Raw genomic sequence first — 17,223 nt, forward strand, 5'->3', positions numbered from 1 at the left:
CCATCACAGATTAAAAAAATATATATATTTCTTTACATGTTTCTCTATTTTTCTACATAGATTCTATAGTTGTTAAACATTTGTCATAATAATCTACAAACTTTTGTATACCTGTTATAGAAGTCCACTGACTGTGGCTGTAACCAGAGGCAATTCTGTGCAAAATTATTTGACCCACATTCAGAAATTCCAATGCTAAAGTTGATCTTACGAACTGACAGTCTTCACGAATTTTTTCATCCATGCCTTTCACCAAATCTTCTGAAATCACTGATGGTTAGTCTGATTGTGGTTCATCTTGGATATTTTGGTGTCCATCCTTGAATGCTTTCGCCCACTTATGCACTTTGCTGTCACTCATCTCATTGGAGCCAAACACCTCACTTGTCTGTTGATGAATTTCTACTGCTGCAATTTTCCTTTCTGATAAAACCCAAATCACTGACTGTATTTCACAGTCAGCAGTCTTATCAATTGTTTTAAACATTTCAAATTGACTCTGTAAAAAGCATACTGTGAAAATACCAATGCAAATGGTGTCGTTTGATGATATAGCAAGCTGGGAGTTAGTGTATATGTGCATTTCAATGTTCACTTGGCATTCAATTAGCTACAGTGAATCAGGCGTTACTTTCTGAATAATCTTTGTAGAAGACAACAGCTGAAAATGAGGCAGAAGTCACCATATGACATACAACAGTAGTAGTAGCATTCCTTGGTGTTCAGCTATGACTCTTGCTTCTGTTTGTGGGGTAGATCGACACCAGTGTATCCATAGATGACTTGGTGACCTCACCAACTACTGGAATCATTGTGTGGGGAGCTACTGGATATGACAATAGAACTGATCTAACAGCTGTTGGAGGTATGCCGAATGCTAGCCAGTATGTGGCAAGAATGAGAAATTCTGTTCTCATACTCTTCATGACCAGGGATCTAAATGGCTTATTCCAGTAAGATAATGCAAGACGCCACACTGCAGTTCACATTGCAGACACTTTGAGGAATGTATGGATTCTTGACTGGGCAATCCCCAGATTTGTCACTAACAGAGCATGCGTGGGATATGCTGGAAAGACAGATACAGGGGTTTGACAAAAATATGGAAGCATCATGGGAAACATGTGCCTGAACATAACTGGAGAAGCTAGCCAAGCCTGCAGGTTGCACTGTCGTATTTGACCATGAATGGCATCTTGGAATGTGCTCAGTAAGTTGCAAATGTCAGTCATGTCATGACAGTGTTCTTCACAGCTGAGTCCATTACACCAGAGATAAATTACTTCAAACATGTTCAAATTTTTGGTGCTTGTATGGTACATGCTTGTATGGTGGCTGATTTTGTAACCAAGGTAGCTGAAATGTTTGGTGTTTCAAGATGTACCATATCAGAGATTTATATCACATACAGGGAAATCAGGAAAACATCATTCTCTAATTCACAATGTGGATGAAAGTGTGTGTCAACCGATTGTGATGGACATTCACTGTAGAGGACTGATGAAACATAAAGGACAACAGCCACAAAAGTCACTGCAGAACTGAATTTTGCTTTTGTGAAACCAGTCATCACCAAAACAACATGAAGGGAGCTGAATAAGCTCAGAATTACAGGGAAAGCCAGAATTCCAAAACTACACACCAGTGATACAAATACCAGTAAGAGGAGAAACATGGTCCCAAAATCATAAAACCTGACATATGGAGCAATGGAAGAAAGCCACTTGGTTCGATGAGTCATGTTTCACATAATCTTGGCAATTTTATGTTTCAAGAGTGAAATATGGTGGGGATACAATGATGATTTGGGCAGCCATATTGTGGTATTCCATGAGTCCGTGGATGCCCTAAAAGGTCACATTACTGCCTAGGATTATTTGACCATTGTGGCTGATCATGTACATTCCTCGATATAGAATTTGTCAATTGACATATTTCTGTAAAAAGTGTATTTATATAGCATTACAGGTTAGTAATGAACTGTTTATTTCTATTTTAGGAAGTGCTCTATGGTAGAGATGGAACTGTTAAGAAAAAAAATAACTTCTTTTCTGCACTTCAAATGTTAGGTGCTTGCTTGTTATGATGCCCAACTCTTCCTCAACCTTCCCAGACTTCTTCAGCCTACCAGATTACAATTCATCTTTGTAAGGTAGTTGAGATACCCACTCCATTTTCTTCTGTTGTGTTCAATTTCGTTTCTAACAACAAATGTATTTAATTACTTGTTAATCTATCTACTCTGGCACAGTTTTTAGCAGCCCTAAGAAAGCTCATTTCAGCTGCCAGGATATTACTTTTCTTGTCATTTGCAAATGACCCACATCTCACTTCCACAGAGTGATGCTGAGATAGTCATTACCATATAAAACTTCATTTTTATTATATTTTGTGTCTTGTTTATAAAGTACTGGTGCCTGTTTAAAGTTCCACAAATGTTTCCAATTTTTTCTAATTTCTTGTCTACATCGTTATCATACTTGCATGTGATATTACATCCAAGATAATTAAAATTGCATTTGTAGCTGTATATTTCATTGCTTTATATGGCAGTTTCTTTATATTGCAGTTTAGAGCACTTTACCTTCTAGTAAGTGGCAACGTGGAGTAGTATTATATTTAGTGAATATCTCTGTTACTTTTGTATTCATCGGAATTGTTGACAAATGCTTCACAGTGCATAATTGTACTGTGTGGCTGTAGCAAATATTTTTAATTGTAAATGTATTTTTGTGGTTGACAAAGACATTAATGGTGTAAATGTGGGCAATGAAATGAATATATGCACTAACTTACATCAAGCTGATACAAAAGAAAGTATTTCACAAATTTTTCCATGCTTCACATCTATATTTTCTGGATAATTGTGATGTACCAGGTTTCCCAAATGTCTAGGGTCAAAATTATACAGGTAATATAGGATCCCAAAATTTTCAGATAAGGTGACAATAGTCAGACATAAAAGTTTCATTTAGTTTGAGGGCTTGAATGAGAAATGTGAAAGATCCAGGGCTGGTGTAATGTGCAAGTGACATAAGCCTACACTTGGGGTGCCAAGCTGAGACAGAAAATACTCTGCCTGTAAGATTTGCAGTATGTAATGGTTAACAGAAGTGCTGACTTCGCAGTTAAAGGGAAAGTCCATGGTATCACACATCATTGGTCAGGTGTGCCAACTTTCATTGCATTTCACTGAGTTGGAGAAGACAATCACAATTTTAGTCATTTAAGTGTGACATTTATGAAGGGAGGTTAAGTTTCAACTTATAGCTTGGCACTGCTTGTTTCTGTTTATGTGTGTTTTATTTTATATTAATGATGGAAGACATTCATTAAGGAGATGAAAGAATTACCTAAGTGCAATCCTGAACAGTTACTGACAAAAGCAGTATTACTTTAATGAAAGACGCATATTGTAACACATTTTTGGAGAGTAGGTAGTTTAATAAACCACGTTGTGACTCCATCATCAATTAATCTTTATGATTTATTGACATCTGATCAGTTTTATGAGACTCAAAAAGTTGGGAAGAAAACATAACAAAGTAGAATCACATAATAAAGCAGGATTATGACACTAAAACAGCAATTAAAACAATGAAGCAGCAATACAAGTACTAAAAAGAACTACTTACAGAAAAAGTAAACTGTGATGCTTGTAGGACACAAAATAATATAAACAACTTCATGTTAACAATCACTTAATGTTGTGAGATAACATCTGTCATCAATAAACAAATCTGTCATACTATTCATTCGCAGCTACACTTATCTTCCTTTACTGCGATGTGCGCAGTGAGCAATTTCATATTACACAAGACTTTAAAATTGATTACACTGGTGAAAAATGCTAAAAGAAACTTATGACTTGCAGAGTACTAGGAAGAAAATTATCTCTTCTTTATCTAATGTTAAAAGTTCACAACCCAAGGGTTGAGCAAACAAAATGCCTTTATCTCAGACCAAATGTTTTTGAGGCCATGCCTCATAGCATTTCAAATAGTCTGAAAGTGCTGCATTGTAACCAATCTTTGATTTATATTCAAGTAAAATAAGTTAAGATGCTGCCACCATAATGAAGTATAGTTCACAGTCACTTAAATTTAAATACAATATATGAACCACCATATGTTGAATTCTCTTTAGAGGAATTAGTATTTGAAAAACTACTATTCAAAGCATATCTTGTATTTGCAAATAAAATAAGCCATCAAATAAGACAACCACTCAGACCTTCCTTACTATATTTCAATGACAAAATCTATCCAATCTTGGACTTACAATTCCAGTGATCAAAACATATCTCATCAATCATCACCTATGGGTATTACAAAAACATCTTCATTATATTTGTAACAGAAAATGTTGAGAATCGTTGAGATAATTATGTCACAATTAAACTGCCATTCTGACATGCTGATAAAAATGTGAAACTTCAGAAATTGTGTAACACTTAACAGCGTGCTCATCATCCATTTTCTGAAATAACAAATATAAGATTATGTAACCTCTTCTTGAATGAATGATGGAAGGGATGTGTCCACCTGGCCAGAGAAAAATTCATAGCTGCAAAAACCTTGCTGTTGGTTTAACACTAAAGACAATGAATTGGTCTGTCATAAAGAAAAAATAAAAACATTCCTAGATGGTTGGATCTCTCCCCCTCTCTCCCCTTCAATCTAGGCACCAGCTCAGTGGCTAGGACATCTGACCTGTTCGATCTCAGACTTGTATACTAAGAGTGGCTGCACAGAGAGTTTGCACACAATATATTTGCATGAAGAGGTACAATGCAGGCTGAAAACATTCCCAAGTAGTTGGACAAAAGTAGATTACACCTGCCTACAAAAAGTGAAGCAGAGATGATCCACAAAATCATCACCCATGCCTATGTGAGCTGAGGCTTTCCGGGCATATATGCTGTTTGAAGGGTTCTCAGGTGTCTAGCCAGATACGATCACTGAATGCCCAAGATATTTTGGAGAATAACCATTCTGCCATCATCAGGTGTTCCTGATGGAATGTCTGTCTGCTCTTCCTTGAAGGTCCAGGTGAGATTCCGCATGTCAACAAAGTGCGGCGTGTCCGATGGTGGGGGCAAACAGAGGCTGCAGTAGATGGGGGGGCGGGGGAGTGTAGTACTTCTTTTTGATAGGGCTTAGTGTTGGTTCCCAGGCCTTACTGAGTTGGTAACCAGTGACCCTGTTGATGAGATTTTATATTACATGAATTTCTATGGCCTCTTTGAAGATGCAGTCCCAGTAGTTGTTTGTGTAGCCCAGTACTTTTGTCTCATCATAATTTGCTGTGTGTCCAGAGTTTATGCAATGTTCTGCTAGGGCAGACTGGGTTGGTTGGCCTAGGCAGGTAGCAATAGTGTTCTTTGCATCAACCATTCGCTGATATAGGATTTGCCACAGCCGCACAGAATTTTGTATATGCCCACTTTTTTTAGGCCAACATTGTCTTTCATCATTTCTAGTATAAGGTGCACATCTTATCTGGTGGTCAGAAGACTGTGTCAATCCCTTATTGTCTCAGTAGTCTCCCTGTTTTCGATAACACATTGACAGAAAAAGATAGAAATGCCAGGCCTTTTTTCTCTTCTTGTGTTTGTTCTTCATCTTGGTCACTACTGTGCTTCTGTTGTCAGAAGGCCCTTTGGATTTGGTGCTTGCCATATCCATTCTTGCGGAACACAGTGTCCAGGAGTTTGAGTTCCATTGATAGGTTCTGTCCATCCAAGATCATATGTGCTCTGTGTACCAACCTGTTAAACACCACTTTTAGCTGAGCCAGATGGTGGCAGCTGGAAGCATGTAGGTCAGTACACACTGTGTCCTAGTGAGCCATCTGACCTGTGCTGCACCAGGACATCAAGAAAAGATAGTTGTCCATCTTTCTCAATTTTCATGGTGAACAGTCTGTTATTATGGATGGAATTTAGATGCTGTAGAAATATTTGTAGTTCATCCTTTCCATGTGGCCAGATTACAAATGTGTCATCCACACATTGGAAGAAACATATAGACTTCAGTTCAGCAGTTTCCAGGGCTACTTCTTTGAAACTCCATGAATAGGTTGGCTACCACCAGAGAGAGACAGCTTCCCATGGTCACTCCATTGGCCTGCTCATAGCATTGGCCATTGAAGACAAAGTAGGTTGATTTTAATATATGCCTGTGAAGTTGTGTCAGTTCTGCCCCAAAATTCTCACTGAATAAGTTGTGGAATCTTCCAGGGGGACTCATGTAAATGGTGACATGACATCACAGCTGACCTTAGGTGGCCAATCAAGTCTGTCAAATTATGGATGTGGTGCACACATATGCCTATGAAGGGTTGTAGCAGCCCCACCAGAAGCTGCGCTGGGGAGTATGTCAGTGGCCCTATGTTGCTAACTATAGATCGCATCCAATCTTTGTGGGTCTTTGGAAGGCCATATATCCTCAGTGCTATCGCCGAGCATTGGCAAAGTCTGTTTATGTCCTTATCCTTGAGCACACCATTTTTCAGCAAGTTGGAGGTACTTGGTATACAATAAAATGCATGGTCACTCACACTGCCTGTATCTACATGCTTCCATGTGCCACCATCCGCCTCAGCTTAATGGAGTGCTTAACACCTTGGTACACAGAGCACATATAATCTTGGACGAACAGAACCTATCACTGGAATTCCAAAACCTGGAGACTATGTTCTGCAAGAATGGATATGGCAAGCACCAAATCCAAAGGGCATTCCAACAACAGAAGCACAGTAGTGACCAAGATGAAGAACATATGCAAGAAAAGAAAAAAGACCTGGTGTTTCTACCTTTTGCAGTCAACATGTCATCCAAAAGCAACACGAGACCAACACAGTCTTTTGCCCACTGGCTAAGATGTGTGCCTTACTAGGAACACTGAAAGACAATGTTGGCCTCAAGAAAGTGTGTGTATACAAAATTCCATGCAGCTGTGGCAAACCCTATATCGGCCAAACAGTTCATATGGTGGAAGATTTATGCAAAGAAAACCAGCACCACACCTGCCTAAGCCAACCAGCCATAGCAGAACATTGCATAAATACTGGGCACACAGCAAATTATGATGAGACAAAAGTACTGGACCTCCAGAAATAACTACTGGGACTGCATCTTCAAAGAGGACATAGAAATTTACATAACAGACAACCTTGTTAGCAGGGACACTGGTTACCAACTAAGTAAGGCCTGGGAACAAATACTAAGCTATATCAAGAAGCAACGGTGCAACCAGACATGAGATCATTCTGCCGTGGCTGCCAAAGATATACTGTGGGTGCACCCACCATCTACCGCAGTCTCTGTTTCCCCCTCCACCGGATACACCGTGCACCATCGGCACAAAGAATCACACCCGGACCCACAAAGAATAAATACTAGTGGTAGAGAGTATACAGACCATTGCATCAGCACTACCTGATGATGGCAGAACGGTTATTCATCAAAATATAATGAACATTTGATGATCGTATCTGGTTGGACATCCAAGAACCCTTCAAACATCATCCATACTCTTTCATGTCCATCTGCTGTATAATTTTAGGACACATAATAAGCTCAAAACTGCACCTTTCCCAAGTGATATCCTGAAGCTACAGATCAAGGCAATCAAGTTAATGCAGTATTTCTTTATTTCTGAAAAGAATGTTTATTAGCAAAAGTATTATCAAGTGGGTTAATATATAACATTTGTGAACAGATTGAGAATTTCCTGCTTGAGAGAACACAACTTGTCACTTTCAATGAAGAGCCAATGAAAGCAGAAGTGACTTCAGGCATGCCACAGAGAAGTGTATTGGGACTGTGGTGTAGATAGGTCACATCGACCACATAAAGCATGGTCTTTGAACTGCTCTGACAAGCTGCCATGTTAATGTAACAGTCTGCCTTTGTACCTTGTACAGTGTACACGTGTATCTTTCTTCGTGCTGAAATATATGTATGTATGTATAGACATTTATGGGGACAGTTTGTTGCGTATACAGTTATCCGTATTCCCGTTTCCCATATTTGTGACCCTGAAGTTTCTATGTCATCCGCGACTTCTGCACCAGTTGTGTGGAATCAACAGGTTTTATGTTTGATGCCATGGCTGCCTCATACAACATTTTATACGAGGATTTGGAGGCTCAGCTACTACTATCAGGCCACTCCAATCCTCTGCCAATGGTTGTTTCGCCCCTAACTGACAGTGATTTGCGATCTCCAACAAAGTTAACCTCAAACTTTGTAGCTCTACAGTGGCCAAGTGTTACGCCACTACCTCAAACAATGGTCTCAGGTTTCATGTCGCCGGACTGTGCACACCAACATGTGAAAGGTTAAGTGGACAATTTCCAGAATCATGTAATGATTGATCGCTCAAGTAGTGTTCAAAGGGACCCAAATTAAACACATGCTTTGATCCTCTATGCGCCACAACACCGGTTACCATAGTGCCATGTGCAACACTGCCATTAATGCAAAACACACATACAGTCAACTGCTATAAAGCTATGCCAGTTTTGCCTTCCTCACAATTTAATAATGGACATTTTTATACATGAAGTTTGCCAGACTCAACCAACAGATCTGTCGCCCAGTTTTTCGACCACGTGAGTTTGAGCACACCCTACGGCGCTCCGCCATCCAGGAATGTTGTACCACGACAATGTTATCACCAGCAGGTTTCGCCAGTGATTTATGGTCCTAACACATGGGATGCATTTCCGATGCGCACAGAAAACTCTCGCTGTTGCCACACCAACTACGAAACCAATCCTCCCCTACCCCACCCCCCCTTCCTCATGGGGGCCCGCGATTCTGACTGTACAGCCGCTTGTTCCTTCCGCAGTACTGTCTGCGCCTGCTGCACCGTCCTTCCACATTGTTTCTGAGGTGGACAATTTAGGTACTGTGCCTTTAACCTCCAGTCCAGTTTATGGGCCTACCTCATGTACCACTCATCCGTTCGTTTCCACGGTACCGATCATGCCTGCCGCATCGTGCTTCCATGACTCATCAGGGACATTGCAACGGGCTGTTGGTTGGTACATGTCTGCTAGTAGCACGCCCACACCAGTAGTGCCAGGTCACAGGACAGCAGGCTTTTGAAGATATGCCGAAGCCACCCTCGTCCCCCCCACCCCCGGCCGTCTGTCAAAGCTACCGCCTTTACCGTATTTACTCGAATCTAAGCCGCACATGAAAAATGAGACTCGAAATCAAGGAAAAAAATTTTTCCCGAATCTAAGCCGCATCTGAAATTTGGATTCGAAATTCAAGGGTAGAGAAAAGTTTTAGGCCGCACCTCCAAATCGAAACAAAGTTGGTCCATTGTAATATGAGATACAATTTAGGTCGAATGAATGATGATACAGCTACAGTAGTTTGGTTCGAGTCGTAAGCTTAGCAGTTAAGCTTTACCAGGTAGCCATTGCTATGCGTCAGGTGCTCCGTCCATATTTATACGGGTACCCTTCCTTTTTCACGTGCTTTGTCTGGGTTGAATTGATTGCTTATTTTTCTTTGATCTGATAAGTGCCGTTACTTTGTTATAGATGTTTCGTCACTCTAAGCTGAAAATGCATTATTGTACTGTGTCACGCATTGTTTGTTGCATTTTGATAGTGAGTGTTTATGACCTGCCGCCGCTCGCGGCATGGCTTGCTTTTGTATGCGCTACCGCCGCTTCCAATTGAAAATAAATAAATAAAATTGTCTCATTAGCGAAACAATGGCAAGAGACTGCAATTTGTTGTTACTTACACTGCTGCTTTCTTTGATAATGATCAACAAGAACCAAATAATAGACTGCGTGTGATAGAAGATGTTGTGAAGGAGAGTTTAGCGAAAATTTTTCTCTGTTTGAATATCTTTCCAGATGCCTCTTTAGTACATTACCTTCTGCACAGAAATTAGAGTCATCTTAGATTTAAAAAAAGATTTAGTTGTCGTGCTTCATTTCTGACTGTATCTCTAATCGGCGTAAGAATAATACTAATATAAACATGGCATGATATGTATATTCTTCCGCGATTGCTGTTGTCTCACTCTAGTTTCGAAATTTATTAGGCAGACAGGATTTAAATGAAGTAGCAGCAAACACAAAAGAATACATGGCAAAATGTTTATATTCGTATTATTCTTATGATGAAGAGAATACTGCATGTGATTCACAATTCATAAAAGTTCCTATTAGCAACCATCTCTTGTCACAGATAGGAAAAAATTCAGAACGTAGAGTTGGCCATATTGACAAACATCCCAAACAGTCTTGCCAGTCGGATTTTCGTAGTACATTGAAAGGCTGCTACATTCGAAGATGAACAATACGGAATTTGTATTTACTTCGTTGGATAATGTATGAAAATGCAGTGGTCACAACTCGGGGCGGAGAAAAAAAAGCTCGTCTTCCACCTTTTTCTTTTTTTTAAATTTATTTACTGGCGCAGAGGTTTTGGCGCCAGTATTTATCTTTGTGCCTTCAAAGCATGCTTGTGTAGCGCTACATATATTCGACGGCAAAAGTTACTTGTGGTGGCACCTACCAATATTTTACAGAACTTCCGCTTACTTTGCACTCGATTCTAAGCCGCAGGCGGTTTTTTGGATTACAAAAACCAGAAAAAAAGCGCGGCTTACATTCGAGTAAATACGGTATATGAGGACAACCCCGTTTCATGGTTCGCACTTATGGAGCACCTTTTAGAGTTACATCGGGTGACTGACGACAACTCTAAATTTCTATGTTTCATCACATACCTCCATGAACACTCAGATTTAATTTGTGACCTCCTCCTTTAGACACCGCCACCGTCAAAATATGAGTTCGCCAAGAAGACAATATTGGACTGACTCTCCTGCTCGTCGCAAGAATTAATAATCAAGATCCTGTATGAGGAATATCTGGGGGGCCACACTCCATCACAACTCTGGCACCACCTTCGGCTACTTGTGAGTGAACACGTGATGCCGGACGTTACTCTGTGGGCGGTATGGCCTGCCGAGTTACCTACCGACCTGCAGATACACCTGAGTGTATCGGCTCTCGCCTTCACATCACAAATCAGCTGTAGGCACTACTGCAACAAAAACAACCAGCACACCTCTCACCACTGGTTGGCACTACGCTGCCAGTTTACCGGCCGTCTGCCGACAGAGGCAAGCTTGTTCTGCCTCCACGCCATCTACACCACCGGGTAGTACTCATTTGCTCTCTCCTCTTTCTGAGCACTCAAGATTCGCACATGCACCATACATCTCGGTTTACATTCCAGAACAGATAAACAAGGACAAACCTCCTCCACTTTCACAATCACCGCCACCACCACATCTGGCTCATCTGCACTGTTGGTACCACAAGATTTTCGAGGATGAGGCCAAGAAGTGCAGATTACCTTACTGGCACCCAAACACCGACCGCAGGATCCAAAAGACACTGAGTCCTGCAGGGAACTTCACAGGCATCCTCAAACATTGCATTCCGTTCACTTGCCCTCTCAACCGAGCAGTCATTTATACGTGACCGACATTTTGTTGCGGCTTGTCTTGCTAGTCGACACAGGCGCTGACATGTCCTTCATACCTACATCGTTGGATCCTCCCATTTTTTCACCAACAAAGTCGCTTCTATGCACTGTCAATGAATCAACATTACAAACTGTCGGCTCTGCTAAAGTTATGGTGCAGCTATCTCCTTCACTACATTTTCTGGGGACTTTTTACATCGCCAACATTGATGAACCAATTCTCGGTTAGGATTTCTCATCCCATTACAAACTCTCCCTCAATATAGTCCAAGGCTCAGTGCTACACCACCCTTCTGACACTCAGATACCATGCTCAGGCAATTCTACTCATTGTCCCGTCACCAATCTACTGTTAGAGTACAACACAGCGGCGCAAATCTGTTGGCAAAATGACGAGTTGAAACAACACATTGCTCACACTTTCGATGAGCCCACCGTGGCTCTACCTCGCTGCTACAACTGCAATCCGCAGTTCCTTCACCTGATCGACCTTCATCAGCAGACACCAGCACGGACACTCATCAGGGTAGTTAAAAAACATTCAATGCGTGTGACGATTCACGTTCAGTGATCTCTGCAACTGCCACACACACATGCAGTGCCATGTGTTTCAAACAGTGCTTCTAATGACAGTCGTGCGTGCGATGCAAACACACCCACCATGCAGGCAGCCGCCCCGTGTGTTGGTAAACATTCCCGCACTGTCGCACACCAACTGTGTGATTCGGCAGCCATCGCCGTTCCCCGCGTGACACTAACGCCACTCTCTCCCATTCCAGTTACTCAAGGCAAAGCTAACAACAGACAGTCAATAGGTCACATCAACCACGTAAACCCTGATATTTGAACTCTAACTGCTCTGATGAGCCACAATGTTAATGCAACAGTCAGCCTTTGTACCTTGTATAGTGTACATGCGTATCTTTCTTCGTGCTGAAATATATGTATGAATAGAGATTTAGGGGAACAGTTTGTTGTGTATACAGTTATCCGTATTCCCATTTCCCATAGGACCATTGCTGTTCATGTTGCATATTAACGACCTGACAGGCAATATAAATCGTAATGTCACACTTCTTGCAGATGATTCAGTTATCTGTAAAGAAGTACTGTGTCAAAAGCAGAAGAAGAAAAAGAAGAGGAAGAAAATATACCATTTGACCTTGGTAAGATTTCAAAGTTGTGCAAAGATTGGAAACTTGCTTTAAATGTGCATAGCATTGTATAATTACAATATCAATGAGGCACTTATGGAATCAGTCAACTTTTGCATCTCCTGCGTACCTGGTTGTAATTATTTGTGGGAATATGGACTGGAAGGATCATATAGGATCAACTGTATGTGATGGACTTCAGTTCATTGATAGGATAGTGGAAAATGTGCAGTCAGGATACAAATAAACTGCTAACAAAACACTTGTGTGATCACATCAAATAATACTAACACAGGATTTTTAATGTGTATGGATTAGGAGAGCACAAATGACCATATATTTATCTGAAATAAGAAGCATCACCTTAGAAATGCTCAGAAACCTGTACCGCAAGACATTTCAAGATAGAAGCTAACTATAATGTGAAAGCCTATTTACAAAGTTCCAATGATGACTGTTCAGTGTGAAGTCTAAGAAAGTAGCACAGTACCATATGCATCACTCCAGTAGAAGTAGCAAGGACTAGATTAGATTGGTTAAAGCATGTCAGGGGCATTCAAGTAGCCATTTTTCCCACACTCCATATATGAATGGAACAGAAACAGACTGTGCTATAGTATAATATGATGTAACCCTCTCCTGTTCACTTCACAATGGTTTGCCGAGGATGGATGTAGATATCATCATAGTCTCGGATGCAGATTAAAAATATATATGGAGCTACAAAGAAAGGCAGAATGTAAGAACAATGAAGAGCAGCACATTAAATCAAGCAACAAGTTTCGAATCTTGAAAAATGAAGGTTATGCAATTATAGCTGAAACAGGCAATTTTTTAATAAAGACACTTATGTAAATAGCACAAGATTTTACAGGTATGAAGAAATTAATAAAAAATAAAACAGAAAATGGAATCAGGCATTGTTAAAGAGAAGATGAAAATTTCAAGCAAACAGTAGAATATAAAATAATTTTATTGTCAATCCTGATGGAAAATTTTTATGGCTGTGAGCAGTTTCAGTCCCTAAGCCAGCGCCAGACAGGCAGTGCTATTGACTTATGATCCACCTGGAGATTTTTTACATTAATCTTCTCAGTTGAAGGTGCAGTTCATGGTCAACTTCAAACTGATCTTCAGCCTGGATAAAGTGCCACAGTGTGATTAGCTATCTGATGATAATTTAAACATAAAAACTAATCACAGCTGTAAAAGTTTACAGTTGGAACTGAAAACAAACTTGGATTATAACAAGTTACAATTACTGATGTACCACCGTTATAGGGATAACTTTAAAACATCATACAATATGATAAATTACTCAAAATTATTTGTAATTATTTTTGAGAGGACAATCAATGTCAAAAAAGAAAACAAAACAGAAACATACCTTGTGTGGATGCCACATTTCATCGATTGAGATGGCACTGCCCATAACTAGCAATATAGACAAAAATGTCTAAACATCCCAATGTTTATTCATATGTTTATATAGTGTAAGACATGACTCCGGGACCAAAGATAATTTGTAAGGAAAATAATGACACTCTGGAAATAATGGCATCCAAAGTGTGAAGAAAGTAAAGGCACCTGGAGATGACTGCATTTTTATATCAATATCTATACTCTGCAAACCACCATGACATGCATGACAGAGGGTACATCCAATTGTACCAGTTATTAGGGTTTCTTCCTGTGTCATTCATGTATGGAGCACAAGAAGAATGATTTTTTAATGCCTCTGTGTGTTCAGTAATTATTTTAATCTTATCCTCACAATTTCTGTGTGAGTGATATGTAAGGGGATGTAGTATATCCATAGAGTAATCATTTAAAGCCAGTTATTGAAACTTTGTTAGTAAACTTTCTTGGGATAGTTTGCATCTGTCTTCAAGAGTCTGCCAGTTCAGTTACTTCAGTATCTTTGTGACACTCTCCTATTGATTAAAAAAACCTGTGACCATTCACACTGGCCTTCTCTGTATAACTTCAATATACCCTGTTAGTCCTATCTGGTACGGGTCCCACACAGTTGAGCAATACTCTAGGATAGGATGTGATGTGATTTGCAGGCAATCTCCTTTCTAAACTGATTCACTTCCCCAGTATTCTACCAACAAATTGAAGTCTACCACCTGCTTTACCCACAACTGAGCCTATGTGATCAATCCACTTCATATCCATACAAAGTGTTACACCCAGGTATTTTACGAGTTTGTCAATTCCAACAGTGACTCATTGATATTATAGTCATAGGATCTACGTTCTTTCATTTTGTGAAGTGCAAAAGTTTACATTTCTGAACATTTAGAACAATTTTCCAATTTCTGCACTATGTTAAAATCTTATCAAGATCTAACTGAATATTTATGCAGCTTCTTTCAGGTAGTACTTCATTATAGATAACTGTATCATCTGCAGAAAGCCTGATTTTACTATTAATATTGTCTGCGAGGTGATAATATACAACATGAAGAGGAAGGATTCCAACACACTTCATGGGGACACACCCAAAATTACTTCTATGTCTGACAATGACTTTCCATCCAAGATACCATGCTGTATCCTCCCCACTAAAAAGTTCTCAAACAAGTCACAATTTTCTCTTGATACTCCATATGATCATCATATTTTTGTCAATAAGCATAGGTGTTGTGCTGGGTCAAATGATTTTTGTAAATCAAGAAAACACTGCATCTACCTGGTTGCCTTGATCAAAAGCTTTCAGTACATTATTTGAGAAAAGTGTGAGTTGGGATCCACATGATCAATATTATCGAAATCCATGCTGATTGGCATTCTGTTCAAGAATTCAATAGAAGTAGGAAAAGATGGAGCAAAAGTAATAGACAATTAACTTGCATAACTATTTACAGAATGCACAAGAAAGTGATTCCTCAGAACTGGGGTGATTCTCCTTCACCTGAAAGAGGGCAAACAAGATGTAAAAATTTAAGGACCCATGAGCCTGTTTTGCACAATGAACGCTGTGCTCTCTAAAATTATCATGAGCCACACAGAAAAAACATTATATTTTAATCAGGCAAAGCAACAGACTGACCTATGGATCATCTGCAAGCTAACAAAACTAGAGAAAACAACATAAATTTTTAAAAAGTAAAAAACCTTTGAGAATCAGTCCACTGACTCAGTTTAAGTCAGTAAACTGAAGAATATGTATCTCAGTGATACAGCTTCCAAATTTCCATATCCTCGAACTGGGAAAATGAAGAAGGAATACATTTTAATGGAATATATCTGGACAACATTTGTTTTCCAGATGACATTTTACAATTTTTCTTTGTTGCAGATTAACTGTGACCAAGGAGGGAAAAATTCAATACAGCAAGTTTGAAAGTATGCCTGAAAATCAATTGTAATGATACTGAAATAATGCACAATGAAAACAGCGAAAAGAAAACAATAAATGTTAACAACAAAGTCATAGAACCTGTTGGTAAATTCCTGTAACCTTTTTACGGCAGTTGAGGACTACCATTTTCCACAGCAAAAGAAATAAACAGAACATTAAAACTAATATGGAGGGCTAATTGTAAACTAAACAGTGTTTCCAGTGTCTCTGAAAAGTGAAGCTTACACTCACTGTTGATTGCCAGTTTTGACTTGCAGCAGAGAGACGCAGAGTTTTAATCCAAAACCTATTTAAAAACTGAGGGTTTCTCAGCGAGCACTAGTGAGATAAAATCTGTGAAACATGAGGTGAAATAGCAAAACAAACAGATCTGACAGACCAGACAAATAAATTGTATGTCTACAAAGGAAGTTCTCTACAGGATTCCAAGAGATCAGGAAAGACTGAGGTGACCTGTAATGGGAAATGGGTAGTTGCCATTGGAAAAACACAGGAGCAACATGGGTACACATAGCTGAAGACATAGTACACAAAAATATGTAAAGCAGGCCTGTATCCAGCAGCAGACATTCAATGGCCAATGATGATGATGATGAAGGGGGGTGATGATATTGATGTTGTTGATGATGATGATGATATATAGTTGAACCATGATCACAATTCAGGCTCTTCCTATTGAAACATGGGCCTTGCCATTAGTGGGGAGGCTTGCATGCCTCAGCAATATAGATAGCTGTACTGTTGGTGCAACCACAACAGAAGGCTGTAACATCAGCCATAACAGCCTTGCTGCGCTCGTCCTATAAACAGCTGAAAGCGAGGGAAAACAATAGCCATAATTTTTGCCAAGGGCATGCAGCTCTACTATATGGTTAAATGATGGAGGCATTCTTTTGGGTAAAATATTCCAGAGGTAAAATAGTCCCCAATTTAGATCTGCAGGTGGGGACCACTCAGGAGGATGTTATTATCAGGAGAAATAAAACTGGCATTCTACAGATACAGTTAATATTTAAATACACTAATTGTGGAGAGAAGGAAAGACAATTCATTCTCATATTTATGAGATTATTGCTGGCATTTTCAGCTACCTTTGAAGATGCAGTCCTCTGCTGTGAACAGTACTTATACTATTGTCACATAAAACAGTTCCCTTTCTTTCAG

The 17,223-nt window shown here is 39.7% G+C and overlaps 1 protein-coding gene across 2 annotated transcripts in view; it reads right to left on the reverse strand.

The window, feature by feature from the left end:
* LOC126191321 (serine protease svh-1-like) overlaps positions 1-3,832 on the reverse strand; it is a 457,777-nt gene extending 453,945 nt beyond the window's left edge. The window contains exon 1 of one of the 2 annotated variants that reach the window (XM_049932162.1): positions 3,636-3,832. In XM_049932162.1, coding sequence (XP_049788119.1) covers positions 3,636-3,689 — 54 coding nt within the window. In that variant the 5' untranslated portion in view covers positions 3,690-3,832. The remainder of the gene's footprint in view (positions 1-3,635) is intronic. The other variant, XM_049932154.1, reaches the window with a different exon arrangement.
* Positions 3,833-17,223: the final 13,391 nt, after the last annotated feature.

Source organism: Schistocerca cancellata, chromosome 1, assembly GCF_023864275.1.
Source record: "Schistocerca cancellata isolate TAMUIC-IGC-003103 chromosome 1, iqSchCanc2.1, whole genome shotgun sequence".
Taxonomy (NCBI): Eukaryota; Metazoa; Arthropoda; class Insecta; order Orthoptera; family Acrididae; genus Schistocerca; species Schistocerca cancellata.